This window comes from Sceloporus undulatus, chromosome 4 (assembly GCF_019175285.1).
Source record: "Sceloporus undulatus isolate JIND9_A2432 ecotype Alabama chromosome 4, SceUnd_v1.1, whole genome shotgun sequence".
Classification (NCBI taxonomy): domain Eukaryota; kingdom Metazoa; phylum Chordata; class Lepidosauria; order Squamata; family Phrynosomatidae; genus Sceloporus; species Sceloporus undulatus.
In genome coordinates, this window is record NC_056525.1 from 148,197,332 (window position 1) to 148,213,092 (window position 15,761).

At 39.8% G+C, this 15,761-nt stretch overlaps 1 protein-coding gene across 1 annotated transcript in view; it reads left to right on the forward strand.

Moving 5' to 3' along the window:
- The window catches only part of CRB1 (crumbs cell polarity complex component 1), a 138,156-nt gene that overhangs the window by 40,480 nt on the left and 81,915 nt on the right, over positions 1 to 15,761 (forward strand). Inside the window, exon 3 of the mRNA XM_042461259.1 lies at positions 14,758 to 14,953. Within this exon, the coding sequence (XP_042317193.1) occupies positions 14,758 to 14,953 (196 nt within the window). The remainder of the gene's footprint in view (positions 1 to 14,757; positions 14,954 to 15,761) is intronic.

A 15,761-nucleotide genomic window follows, 5' to 3' on the forward strand; every position in this document is an offset into this window, starting at 1 on the left:
CTTAAGTGATTCCTTCTAAATGCACACAAGACAGAAACAACCAGCTATGATTTCTAAGGAGAAAGCTTTGTTAAAGCCTTTAACACCAAAGAGCCCTTTGACAGGGCCACAGCCAGTGGTAAATTGCCAGTGGACAGCTGTTCAGATTTTGTTTTTATTCCAAATATTTTGTTTTTATTCCAAATATCATCTTTGAAAAAAATTATTGCCTCACATGTTTGTTTCCAAAACAATTGTGCAGCAGATAAATGGGTTGGCAATTGATTTTAATGGCATGTGGACCCATGAGATTCCTTATCAGAAGATTATCAGGTAAGCCATACCCCTCTTTAGCCAAAATATTCTGTCCTTACTGTTCTTTTCTGGTCCAAAGAACCTGAACCTTTCTCTGTAACTGTGGGCTTTCTCCGCCAGTGGATTTGCAGTAAAGAACAACAGGATCAGTTTCTGATGTCCCTCCTCTGACCTAGAACTTGTCACTTGGAGAAATGCTATTTTCTCAGTGAAAATGGTTGGCAGGAGTGTCTTTTACTTGAAGATCATGAATGAACTTTCCTGATAGGGGGTAAGCCCTTCTCAGCCAAAAGACTCAATGATCCTTCAATTTTGTATTCAAAACATAGAGTGGAACATTATAATAAAGTTCTTTCTTTCTTTCTTTCTTTCTTATTTGAAAGAGAAATCCACTTTGCCAGCTCCACCCAAGATTTGATATGAACCACAGAACCATCTTTTTCCCCCTAGAAAATATTGTGATCCAAAATTCTGATTCAGAACACTTGATACATACATTAAACCCCAGTTTTGCTGATCAAACCAGATGACATGTAGTTTGTCTTCTACTTTTAGGACCATCCAAACTGAATAATATCATTTAGTGTCTCAGACATATTCCTCTTGGGCTTCCCTCCAGGCTCTCTTTCTATTCATCCACAATCTGTTCCTTTCTTTCCTATTGTGAGAGTTTGTTGAACAGCATGCTAAACTCTGTCTCTTCCTCTTTTGAAGATCTTCTGTAGCTTCCACCAGCTCCTTACCTGCCTCTCCTTTCCTGGATCTCCATGCCCACTTAGTTCATCTATTGATCTTCTTGACCCACAGTATTGTGTGCAGCTTTCCCTCTCACATTAACCACCACCATGTTCATTCTGCTTTCTCTGCTCAGTGGTGCTACCTACTGTTTTCATATAATGTAGCCAGTAGTTTTAACCATCTCCTGATTTTCTCTGTACCACCCTCTGGACACAGTCCCATTGTGTTGCTGACTATCCAGTGAAACTCTCTTGCCATTAAATTATGAGGTTCAGGCTACTGAGAGAAGTTGAAAACTCTTACAAATATTATTTTCAAACCAAGCATCAGTGTTTCAAAGAATCTAACACTTTGTAAGAGGCATTCCATGTTGCCTTACAAACACATTTTCATTTATCCAAAGAGTGATATTAGGTTCAAAAACACACTCCGTCAAAACCCTAATATTCCCCCTTGGGGGAAAACATTATAAAACATACAATATGCAAAAATAAGTAATACTTCTATGTATTTTAAAATACCTTTTTGTCTTACCTGTCATAAAAATGGGATCAACTAATCATTACTGAACATATTTGGACTCTGAATTGCACATGGGCTAAGCTAACAGAATTTCAAGGAAAAAAGCACAGCTGGAGATCAGCACAATATGTTCTTGGTAATCCCATTTCACACAGTGGCTTTCTCAGGCCTGTGAAATCTCCCCATGAAATTTCCCATAATACCCTTTAATATTGGACATTATTTTAATAGCCTGCTCTTGAGTTCGGATGACATTGACTTGGAGGAAGAAACTTGCCTTTATTTGCAGGTTAAGTGAACCTTTTTACACATAAGTTCTGTTAAAATCAGTTGGCATGACCTCTGAGTAAATAGGCACTATCTAGCACAAGTAAATGTAAACCTAATGAAATCAATGAGCATAAATGAATACATTTTGATGCTGGATTCTGGCTCATTTGTTTCATACCTGAGCTCTAGAATATTTCCAGAAATGTTCATGTACTATTTAATAATGCAACAGACATTTGCTTTTTTCAGGAAGATCTGTTTGGAACTAGACTATAAAAATTAAAACCAGAACTGATCTAAAACTACTTAAATTTTTACATGAAAAATGTGATACTGCCTCTCCAATATATTTGCACTCTTTGTGAAAACATTTGCTTATTCATTGAAACTAACCCTCATTTATTCTTATTCTTCCTTACTGATATTGATGCAGTCAAATATGATTGGCAGTGTATTATTATGTCATCTTATTCACCATGTAGGCCCTGACTGGATGTGATTATTTTTGTGATTAATTTGGAGAAGGAAAAACCAAACATCCAAGGAGGGAAACAGGAATAAGTAACAACTATGGGCCTGTACAGACAGGCCAGAATAAAGCTGCTTCGGATCACTTTGAAAGTATGTTGTTTAAATGACACACACATCCTAAGAGGCCAGAAGCTGCACCAAAGCTGCGCTCCAGTCCTCCAGTGCATCATTTAAACAGCATACCTCCAAAGTGACCCGAAGCAGCTTTATTTTAGCCTTTCTATATGGGCTCTTAGAGAACAATTCTACCAAACATTTTTTTAAATACACACACAGCCTGAATGTTCTCCTGAAGAAGCTTCTGCTACTTTGGATTGCTGGATTAAACTTGAAAATCAAAAGTGGTGATTATTTGTCATATGGCTAAAACAGTCCTCATTCATCTGAAAGGTTTGGCTTAGGGGTAAGGAAAGAAACTGCAACCACTGTATGGTGTGTGAAGACATTTGACTGCAAGCATTTTCAGAGAAGGAGAATTAAAATACAGGTTTAAGCCATCTCCACACCCCCTAGGGTGTGCAGGAGTATATCAAAAGGTAAAAGCAGATCTCTTCCGTTGACTGACATAGACCTCATTTGAAAGCCTGCCTTCAGTTAATATCCATCATGCATACACCAAATGATATTTCAAATGAGAAGTATGTTGCCTTCCTGCCACCCTGCTGCTACCAGTAGGGGTCTCAGCCTAGGCCAAGCGATGAGAGAAACTACAGAACAACAGGAAAGCCAGAGTGCAGAAAGAAGGAAAAGCCTATTAACTGCCAGCATGGCTGCTCTGAAATGATCACGTTCAACCTGGACCTCCTGTTGTACACAGGAAGTTCCATTTGTAATGTGCCCTGTTAGCTAAGCCCAAGGCTGTGGCTGTAGCCCAGGAGCAAACCCCTTGATGGACAGGGGGACACAAACCCCCCTTGACAATGAGGCTGAGAGCAACATGAAAGTGAAGAAGGTGGATGGAAAAAAATGAAGCATTTAGATAGAACTGGGTTTGCTCAGTAGGGCAGGTGACCTCATCATGAAGAGACCTTGGGCAGCAGATTAAAACAAAAACCAGCGGCACCATGTCCTTGCCTCTTCCAAACTCTTTCTCTGTCACTTTTTTTTTTATCATTTTGTCTTTTTTTGCTTTCTTTTCACTGATAATTTTGACTTGAAAATAGCCATTTTGACAAGGATCAATTAGTGTAGAATATTCTCATAGATGAAAACAGTTGTGCGTCTAACCTTTGTTCCTCACCAAGGAGCACAGCTTGAGCTCCCCCTCTGCTTACAAAGCGCTGAAGGCCTTGCCTTTCATCCATTTGCATGGAAATAGCCTTTTTGAAGGACACATTCATAATCTGAGCCTAACATGCCTTCTCTCTCCAATTTCTTTTAAAACATAGGAACATTTTAACAGGCTATTTGATTTCATGTTTGCATGCATGTATCATGTAATAACCCATTCGGCATCTTTTATTATGTGAACAATGATGAGTGGGGAGAAAACTGAAAAGGAATGGGGCACTGGTATGTTATGGCCTAAATTCCATCTATGCTCCCAACTAAAGTAAACCCATTCAGTCAACTGAATTTACATAAATGTTGATTTGTCATCCAACAGTTGAGTCAATGAGTTTCTTCTCACTGATCATTTTGCCTTCAAAATAGTCATTTTGTCATTACTCTAGTTGGGGCTAGCATTGGGATTCATATGCTTATATACTATATATGCATTTACATGCACTGCAGTCAAGAAGCATCTTTCTCCATTCATAATATGATTATAAATTTTAAATCCAGAGAAAAAAAAATAACATCTGGAGGGAAATCTATTGATTCCATATATGTACAGAAGTAGATTTTTAAAAAAAAGTTAGTGTTGACTTCTGAAAAATCAAGCTACTCCAATATTTTACTAGTAAAGGTGGGCTGTCCCAGGGATTCATGATATCCTAGCTCAGTAGGAATGTCATACACAGTGGTACCTCGGGATACGAATTACCCAGCTTACGAATTTTTCGGGATACGAATAAATCCCATAGGGATTTATTGTTTCGGGTTACGAACGTTTTTTCGGGTTACGAAAAAACGCCGGCGCTGTTTTAAATGGAGCCGCGGCAGAGCCGCGGCTTTTTTTCCCATTAGCGCCTATGGGTTTTCGGCTTACGAAGGCTTTTCGGGTTACGAAATTAGCCGCGGAACGAATTAATTTCGTAACCCGAGGGAGCACTGCATTTTTCTCAGATGTGGCAAGTCCAGGTAAAAGCCAAATTATTAAAATGACTGGCCATCTTGCATATATCATCACTATATTGGTTCTGTGGTCATTTGATATTTCTATGTGTTGTTTCAACTACAGTCCAAGTCAAGCCATTCAAATTGTCTGAGATCACTTGCTATGAATGGAAATGCCAAAAGAATGCATGAGATTAGAATATTTGTGCAAACAGATGCCCTGGTGTCTTAACAGATTTTATTCTGAAGTTATGGATTCAGTGTGGGTGCTCTCACAAGCCACTCACAAGTGGCTGACATTGATAAATAAAGTTTCACATCCAGCCTATCAGGTAGACCCAAGGTAGATACTAAACCAGAATTCAGTCTTACCCACATGGGATCAAATCTAGCCTCACAATAACCATTGCTACACAAACTCTTTGAGCTCTGTTTTGTGGAAAGATGGGATCGTAATATCACAAATAAATTAACAACTAATTTACTGGTGATGTGTGGGAGACCATGGGTGAGCCAATGGTCTAGGAACAGCAGCCTCACTAAACCATTAATAGATCCTAAATAAATGTGATGGTTGGATACATTTTCATTTCCCATTTCTTACTAAAATCTTCAGTTCCTTAGTTTTTTCCCCTCCAAGTTTCCTTAACACCACAGTTATCTGTACAATTCGCTTAGTTTCTGGTGGTGAGACACATTTCACCTCCCTCATTCTGTGTTAGTCAATTCTTGAAGGCAGAAACCCAAAAATCATCACGGATGGTGAATCATCAGAAGCATGAGTGGGTTAAAAGTTGATGCAGCAAGTGGGGGGGGGGGGACAAACATATAAAGGCATAAACTATAAAACCAAAGAGACTAAATATGTTGACATATGGTTTAAGAGCAGCTTCCAGCAGAAATGAATAAAATAATAGGGTAGTTTGCAGTTTCTGCAGTAGTAAAATACTGGGTCCAAGGCCATTTTATGTTGTTGTTGTTGTTTTGTTTTGTTTTCTGCACCTCACTGTGAGGTGTGTTAAATGCAGGAACCAGAGGAATTCTTGGATGAAACCCCCAAGGTGTCCCTGTTGGTAATAAAAATCCTCATTTACTCTGTCAAAGAAAGCTTGCCTATTGCTATTATCCCAGCCTGACACCATGAATCACAGTGGGAAATCATCCAGCCTCATCTCATTTCCCTGGGATGTTAAAAAGCTTATAACTTTTGATGTGTATGCTGAGGACTTGCAATAAATCGACAGCAGTAATGCTAAACAAATGCTCTAGTTACCCGCTTCCACTTGCTACTTGCTCCATAGTCTCTCTGGGTTGCTTTATGTTCACTAAACACACACACACACACACACACACACACACACAGCCAAGAAATGTCTCACATAATTCTCACACAAATGAAAAACGTTAGTGTGCATGAATAGCAGGAGGTTGGAACATTTAAGGCAATCAGAGGAGGGGGAAATGGGAGATAAATCTGCATTTTTATTATGATAATGCACTGCACATGTATGCTTTGTTTACGATGCATGTGTTGGACAGCTGTTAAAATAATGGAGTGCAACTGGTGCTGAATGGGATGGCCATCAAAGACAGTATTTCTCCATTATGCTAATTCAAATTAATCCAAGGAGAGCACAGAATTCAGGAAATTTATCCAAGCAGTGGTTCTTCATGCTCCCTGATTTGACATTGCAAGGCATAGCTAAGTTAGGTCATGGAGAAAAGCAGTGAGATTGCTGTGGTGAGCAGTAGACATGAACCATATGGATGTTCTTCATGAGGAGATGAGACTGAACTGAACCAGGCTAGGCCAAAGCAAGCCAAAACAAACCATCTCTCACATTTGGATTGTGAGATTCAGGAGCACAGCCTTTCAAGTAGACTATTTCCTCAATCCTACCTGGCATTCCAGAACAGCCTCAGTAACAGCAGGCTAATCTTTTCCAGATTTTGTTAATAGAAAGACAGAGGGAACTGTAGGAAGAAAGATTAAAGCTTGTTTGATATATATCCATGAGTAAAGTGGAGACAGTAAGCAGTAAACAAGTGCCAGAATATAACCTTTCACTCAACTTAAATTTGCATACTCTTAACTATCTAGCAGATGCACTAAGAAACCCTATTAGTGAATTGTGAAGATCTATAACAAGACACCCACAAGTGCCCAATGTGCTTTGGTGCCCAATGAGAATTGGGGATGATGCTATACTCACCAGGGCTGTTATGCATCAATCCTTTTTCTGGCTCTGCTAGATAGATACATAAAAGCAGCCCTCTACTGAATGTGAATGTTGTGCATTGTCACAGTTCCAATTCCCAAACACAAAAGTCCACTTATGAAGATGCAACTCCCATACACGATGAGCATTGGGACCTTGGACTTTTTTTAAAAAATGAACTTCATCATCAACTATTTCAAGGTGATTAATTTAGCATCCTGGACCCACCTAATGACATTCTCTCATGACAATACTGGCAGCTTTGCAGCATCATACCAAGTACATTTATTTGAATTGTTCATCCAGAACACCTAGAGTTTGTGTGAGTAACAATATTTTTATTATCTTCTTCTTTCCATGCAGCTCTATGTGATAGGTTGTTGGGTTTGTTTGTTTACAGATAAGAAACTGAAACTGACAGAGTATGATTTCAGCAAGGACCCAGAGCAATACATTGCTCATTAGGGAAACAGTCACTTCCCTGTACCACCACCATCACTCAGTTCCTAGTGAAAACAATCCGAATCATCCACAAACTGCCCAAGTTTGTTTTTCAGGCTATGGAGTGTTGAGATACAGGTATACATCTACACTTCTCAAGTTTTCAGAATTCACAATGTTCAAACTCATTTAAAAGAAATCAACTGACTTCCCCAAAGACTGAGAAACAAAAGGCCTGAACATACAGGCCAAAATAAAGGTGCTTTGGGTCACTTTGGAGGTATGCTGTTTAAATGATACATGCATGCATCCTAAGAGGCTGGAAGCCATGCCAAAGCCACGCTCTAGTCCTAAAGACAGGAGCGCAGCTTTTTTGCAGCTTCCAGTGTCTTAAGATGCGTGTGTCATTTAAACAGCATACCTCCAAAGTGATCCAAAGCTGCTATCTTTTGGCCTGTCTGTTCGGGCTCAAAGTTATCCAGTTTGTGGATGACTCTGATTGTGCTAAACAACCAAAAGTATGCTACAAACTCCAAGTTGCCGCTCCAGAAACTTCAGAGGATTTTCTCAGATCACCCTTGAACACCCAAATATACCCCCCCCACACACACACACGTATTGCAAAACCCATCAGAAGTCAGAACCTAAAGTCATTTCAAGCCAATTTTGGCTAATTACAGATCAGCCTACTGTGAGTGCCCTGCACCCATCACACTTGCCCACTATGGGCTACTGGACTGGAGTCATCTGTCTTTAATTTTGAGGCATTTAAATTTAGTTGTTTTATTTTCTAGTACCACATCTATTATGGCAGGGCATTGTATGCAGGTGCCAACACAAATATATATCTGTTCTTCTTCCTCCTTGTCCTCCTCCTCCATGTCTCTTAAAATTTCATGTTTTTGCAAGTTGATTGCAGCTGTGGAGACCAGGGGGAAATCCCTCCCCCCCCCCCATACAACCCATCAGATTGGCTAGACATTTTATAGATGGAAAGACTCAGTTGCCTAAGGGAGGTTACTTGATTTGACAGACCAATAGCCTGATCCAACATAGCAAACGATCCTGTGGTTTCATGTTAATAATCAGGCTGTTTTTTGGCCCGTAGTTTTGAATCTGGCTATGCTAAGACTCTGATACACACTGCATTTATTTTTGTCGCCAGTGTTTTCAAATGTTCTCGGGGAGCTGCTGTTAACAAGCCCTGACAGATTTACGGTCACTAGACATACTTTGGCAAATGCTCACTTCTTTTTCTTTTTACAATTACTCACAATGAATTCATAGAGTAAAAACCACTGAGATGTTTCTTGATGTCGTTTTGGTTATTTTTAGAATCTTAAAACAGCTTCACACAGTGACCTAGCGTGTGACTATGACACACAGAAACACTTTTCTAGTTTAAGCATGTTTGCCCCATGAACAGAATATGCTATGTATGGCAAGTAATCCATTAATCTGCAACAGAAACAAGGGGTGGATTTATTACACAGGATGAGATGTGTGTACCCAGGTGTCAGATGAACACATTGTACCTTGTGAAAACTAGGGGGGAAAACGTGTGTGGCTGTAGTTTGGTCCTGTCTCACAGAATGAATGCCATATATAATTAAGAACCTATGTGAACCAATTCTTAGAATACTTTTCATGTAACATTTGTAGTCTGCAGGTGTGTGCCATAATTCCCTTTCTTATATTCACAAAAATTAAATGAAAGGGCTGCGATGTCCCCTGAGTTATTTACAAACAGATCAAAACAATTTGGTTGATGAGAATCAAATGTTTATGCCATGTTCATCCAACTGTTGTCTACCATGTTTTGATGCAGCCTAGCTATACTTTGTGAAAGACGCATTTAACAGTACAATGATTTTGCACTAATACTGCACTCAGTGCAAATCTTGGCACTCTCTGTGGATGTTATTGGCTATCTATATAGGTGGAGGTACAACATAAGTGGAATCATCTGAAATATAGAAAAAGGAAACACATCTATGTTCTGCCCTAGTGTAGAACCATACTTAGGACAAGCAAAGGGGCACAAAATTGTGTGTAATATTTCATAATCACCAGACTTCATCAGTAAGCAAGACTTTACAAACAGGGAAGGAGAACTAACCTATGTGGCACTCCTGGGGGACTGATCAACTCAGATCCTAGCCAAATCTAATTTGAGGATTTGCTGAAATGAAATAAAGTCAGCAATGGATATATACAAGTGATAAATGGATGTAGAAACAAGCAATAAATTCAAAGATTGCCTGTACATCCCCACATTTAACTTAAGCAGGCCACCTGGGAATCTACTTAGGTTAGCACAGAAGATCAGATGTTGTCCCACAAAACACTTCTAGGCTTGAATAACATGCATGTAACACCTAGTGTGAGACCAAGGCTGCATCTGCATTGCAGAAGTAATACAGTTTGGCACTGCTTTAACTGTCATGACTTCATCCTATGGAATCCTGGGACTTGTGGTTTGTTGTGTCACTAGAGTTCTTTGCCAGAAAAGGCTAAATATCTCACAAAACTACAACTTCCAGCATTCCATAACATTGGGCTATGACAGTTAAAACACTGTCAAATTGCATTCCTTCTGCTGTTCAGATGCAGCCCAAACGTGGTCTTCTTCCTCCAGTCTGACTGATTGATTGATTTAAAAATTTATATCCCCTTCATATCAAAAGATTTCACGGCAGCATATGATAAAATCAATTTTCACAGTGTAAAACAAAAAATTTAAAAGACTAAAAAAACATATAAACAATGTAAAAACATATTAAAATATTGCAATTAAAAATTAAAACAGTTTAAAACCATGTACATCTGTGAATAAGATAAAATTTCATCCCCAAAAGCTTTAATTTAAAAAGTTATGTTTTTACTTGGCACTACTGGGAGAAAGCCCATGTCAGTGCCAATTGGGCTTCCAATGGAAGAGCATTCTACAACTATATTGCCATTGTTTCTTTCCCCTGTTCTAAAATCTGGGTGAAAAATTGCAGGTGGAAGGGATAAATCAATTTCCCCTGCAAAACTAAGGCCCATAAGGGAGGGGACATTTTTATCAGAAGAGTAAGGTAAATTGGCAGAACTCAGGCAGCTGCAGTATTGTTTACATGAAAGGTATACTTGCCTGGTACCAGTTATCTTTACTTAGAAACCTGCTTGGACAACTACATGTCCTCCAGCATTTCAGAAAAGTGGGAAGCATGTGGCCAAGCAACAGGTGAATGTGACTGAGAAAGCAAAAGTCATTAAGAAAGAACAGATAAGTGCTAGGAGAGGCTGCAGAAGTTTGCTTTTGCCTGAACCTACTGGGATGGGCAAGATTCTGCCCTTTTTTCTCCTCTCATATGCCCTGAGTTAATTGAATGCAAACTACTTTTAGACTTTGAACTCAGTTTGTAGCAATTGAAGTAAACTGTGGAAAAAAGAGAGAAAGTGGAAGGAGGAGTGAGAAACTGGGACATTTTAAGAGTCGCTGAAAAACTAGAATGACAGGGAATGAAATAGGACTTTCCCTGAAAAATTAGGGCAGATCAGTTGCATGGTAGAGACCTCTGTATTGGAATATACAAATTTCTATACGTGAGAGAGCTGTAGAGGGATCCCTTATACTTTTTAGAGCTTGCTAAACTCATCACCATTTTTGTGGGGTTACACCTGACCTGATGGTCATGGTGTCTGCATGATGCCTTAGGATGGAATGAGGAGCAGAGGGGTTTGCAGATATTCAAATGAGACTCTAGTGGGTGATGTTTTAGGTATTGCTGTAGTGAAACCATATATATTGGGAGCAAAAAAAGACAGTAAGATTTGTTCCTGCAGTTACACAAATTCTATGTGTATGTGTGTGTGTGAATTAAAAAGCTCTGTACTTTGGATAAGAATTTATGGGCCTGTCTTCCTTTGTTTGCACTTGTCTACCTGGATTATCTTCTTTCCCCAACCAAACATGACTTGCTGTGGTGCCTCCATTCCCACAGCCCATGGACAGCCTTTTTCTATTTCCTCATGGTATATCAAAAGAACTTCAAAACACTGGAATCTGAGAATCTGCCTTCTACTAAGCCATGTCATTGGTCCATCTAATTCATTATTGTCCACATTGACTTGCATAGCAGTTCTGTGGGCTGCGAATTCATAGTAGTTCTGTGGGCTTTACCTGGAGAATCCAAGGACTGGAACTGGACAAGAGAGTGCTTTTGGTCAGTTGAATGGTGGATCAGGAAACAAGGATTTGTTGTTGTTGTGTGTCTTCAAGTAATTTCCGACTTATGGTGACCCTGTGGTAAAGCTATCACAGAGTTTTCTGAGGCAGAGAGGTCACCCTGTGGTTTCCATGGCCAAGCAGGGAATCGAACCTAATTTCCAGAGTCTTCATCCTATACTCAAACCACTACACCATGCTGGTGCAGACAATTAGTTTAATCTTAGCTCTTTGTATGTTTTAGCTACACGTAGCATCTCTTTTATTCTGTAGGCCACCTTGAGTATCACTCTTGAGGAAAAGGGTGGGAGGGAGGATGAGAATCACCTCTACCTTGGAATGCTTGTGCTGTTTCCATCCAGAAAAGATACTCCAAGATTCCACAACAGTGCAGCATACAGCAGCAATTCAGAATATATGGGGGGATTGGCATAGACATGGGGAAGAGAGAGGCAGAAATACTATTTGAACTTGTAAACAGAACAGTGAACATGAATTTGAATCTAGTGGTTCTTTAGAGAGACCCAGAGCAATACATCCATCATTAAGCAGCAGCAGCAGTTCTGTAGTAATTGCCACACTCAGAGTAAAGTGAGGGGGCCTCATGGCCAGGCACCAGTGGGTAGTCAGTACCCTCTATCTCTGTTATGTTTGCACCAGCTGAGCAATGCCAATAACTAGAGTGAGCAGGAGAGATTTACCTAACAACCTCAGCACAGCCAAGGTCACTGCAAAGGGCAGTGCACATCAGGGAGACAAGCAACACATGAAGTATTCAATCCACATCTCAAAACAGCGTGTGAGGTAGCAGCAATTGATTTGGGTTAGCGGTAACCGATGCCCAAGTTGTGCTATTTTATTATTTCAGAAAGAAACCAGGATAGAAGTGACACATGAAAGAAGTGGTTCAAGATGAGTTAACAGGGGTTGCATTTTAAAAGAAAAACAAACCAATATTTGCTCAATGCAAATTGCAGAAAGTAAGGATTCCTGGAAAATAAAGATGCCTATCATCACAATAACAACCTGGCTAGTTCCTTCTTTGCAATTATTGCCAAAGATAATAAAATTTGCTTTAAATGGAGGGGTGTGTGTGATGCTTGTATATTTGGCAGGGTAACTGGCTGAATAAAAACCTGCAGAATATGTCTGGCTGTTCCTGGTCCTTGCTACAACTGTCTAGGATTGTCAAGCTAAAATTGTATACATCATGGAGAGAGAGAGAGAGAGAGAGAGAGAGAGAGAGAGAGAGAGAGAGAGAGAGAGACTGACTAGAAAACTAATCTTGTTGTATTATGTACTCATCTGAGTTTTCTGACACTGACCAGGAGATGGGCTTGACACTATGTAGTGATGTAGTGGCTTGTAGTTGTATGTTTTAGCACAACCCACACATGCACATGGCACAGAATGCCACCCGATGTCTTAGTCCACCTATCTATCTGAAGGTCTATAATTTTATTTGTAGGTTTCAACGCAGTCAGCATCATAATAATTCCAGTAAAAGCCCTAAAATCTTTTGAAAAATAAGGAAAGAGTTAAACTTTCTTAGTGGACATCTTGGATGAGGGATTTGGAGCAAGATTCTAGTCATCGGAATTAACTTTTTCAAGCTCTTCTTCAGAAGCTTGAAAAGATACTCTAAAATGGTCCTCCTCAGATTTATTTTAGTTCGTGTCAGTGTACATATGGGGAGATTTATCTTTAACATGCTAAAACCAGTGGAGATTATCAGATGGGGGACAAAATGTCCTTACCCTGTCCTTTCCCTGTTTTCATAGTGTGATCGCAAGAAGATTTTCATACAACTTCACATTTATCTGGACATTATCCCATCAGGAAAGCGGACTTGACTGTGATCATGCAGAAGACTTTCAAACAATGTCATGCAGATCCCATCATTGTCTCGTCATTGAAGCAGCACAGCATGGCATTTTGCATTAATGGGAGTTTGTGTTAATATAATGCTGCTTCAGTAATGGGACAATGGCGCTGTGAGCTGGAAGCCTTTTGCTGGATCATAGTCAAAGATGGGGTAAGGACGGGAGAACAATCTCGTTCTAATCCTGTCCTCATGTGATAATCTCCAATGTCTTTTCATTTAGATCAGTGACAATGGAAAAGTTGTAGCTCACTGTCAGACAACATTCTTAGCAGGCACAAATTCCCAGATTTCATTCCAAGCATCTCAAAGTAAAGTTGGGAAAGATTCCTGTATGAAACACTGTAGAGCTGCTGCTATTCAAGTCACCATGGAGCTAGACAGACCAATTGTCTGACTCACTATAACACAAATTGCTATGTTCCTAATGTTCACTTTGCTTATAGGAAAGAATGTAATCAAGTGTGTGATTGGATGAGGGTTTTTCTGCTTTTCTGCCCTCACTAGACTGATGAAATTACACTGTGTCCTGTAGAGCTCATCCAGAAACCAACAACATTGTGAATGGATACTTTAAATTAAGACTTTCCAACTGAATATGACATCCAACTGGTATTCCAATCTTAAATATGTATTTTTGAACACAAGTCCTATTGGATGCAACAGATGGGGACAGATTTTGGAGTAGCACTTTTGGAAATGGATGCCTTTATATTCTAATTTTGCAAGGCAAGACACCTTATTTTTAATTGAGAAGATATGCTTGCTGTCAAGAATCCATTCAGTTTCTAAACACCAGAGCCTCTGCTGCAAGTCCTCTTCATTTAGAAAATATAGAGAGCTAAACTAAGGGAGCTAAATGTTTGTAGAATAAAGAAACTAACAGAGTTAGGGATTAAATCAAATGGGGTCTGAGAGAATTAAGGAGTGCAGTCAGAAAGCAGGATGTGGAGAGAAGGAAGATCTTTTCCTGATGTCTTTAGTAACTGACCCACAAAGTCAAGTTTTTTAGTTACCTGCAGCTACTAGGAACCTCAATTTCTGCACAGTTGGATATGACAAGGATGATGGTGGTGATGATGATGACATCTGAGAACCAGCGCATTCCTACATATAGTCGCCCCTCCGTTTTCATGGGGATCTGTTCTGGACCCCTCCACAAAAATGGAAAATTGCTGATATTGGAGTCCCTATTGTTTCCAATGGCAACCTGCTCCTGTGTACACTGCTGCACACACGCCTCGGCCATGCGCCCCATTGTGTCACCCTCCATTTGCCCCTCATGTATTTCCAAGGGATGTGGGCTCCAAGTCTGCGAAAATAGAAGGGCGACTGTATTTCAGAAGCCTATAAATAGATTTGCATTCCCAGAACAGATATTTCTGATGTCCCTTCAGATTTCATATTGTACTTAATTTTTTCTGCAGGTATCAACTGTGAGCTGGAAATTGACGAGTGTTTGTCACAGCCTTGTCTTAATGGTGGAACCTGTCATGATAGTCTGGGGGGCTATTACTGTTCCTGTCCACTTGGCTTTCTCGGTGATCTCTGTGCCGTCAACACTGATGAATGTGCAAGTCAGCCATGCCTCAATGGGGGGCAGTGTATAGATGATATCAATGGGTATGTACTCTCAGTGCTGGAAAAGAGTTGACAACGGGTGACAAGCACTTGTTACCTTTAGCCTAATAGGCAGGAATCACTTCTAGGTTAAGCTGGTTGAAAATATGAATTCTTTGCTTTTGTTTACCAGCTGGATATCCAACCACTAATTCCTGCTAGAATATGGGGATATATATATTTAGAAATAAAGCTCAAATGTAATCTTATTCTCAACCAAAAATGACATATTCCCCCCCCCCTCCATAAACTCCTTCCACCAAATAAAGCATTCTGGATGTGGCTCTGATGTTTATGTAGAGCAGCTTTTAAAATATATGTTACCTGTGTGTTTTCATAAAGGAGAGACACAATATATACAGCTATGCCTGCACAGACAGGCAGCAGTGGCTACTACAAACATGCATAGCCATGAGTGCATCTCAGTATTAGGATTTCACTTCAGACATTCTCATGTATACATATGGATAAGGTGTGGAGCACACTGTTGCACTCAGACACACATGTTCCCTATCCTCTTTATAACACCCATGTATCCATGCACCAACCAGGGCAAGATGGTGGAACATCTTTCCCTCCAAATGTTTTGACTGACCATTCCTTGCATGACCATTGGTAAGGGACTGTGGGAATTATCATACAAAACATATTCTGGAATAAATGTTCCCTGTCTCTGACACAGAGAGAACAGAATGTGTTGCCTATTCATTGCATCCTCAGTGCCCTTTGTTTTAGTTGAAATTTCAGAGTTTTATTTTGGATCGTGCTCTATGTATGTTTGTATGTGCCTTCAACTCACCTCTTGACTTAT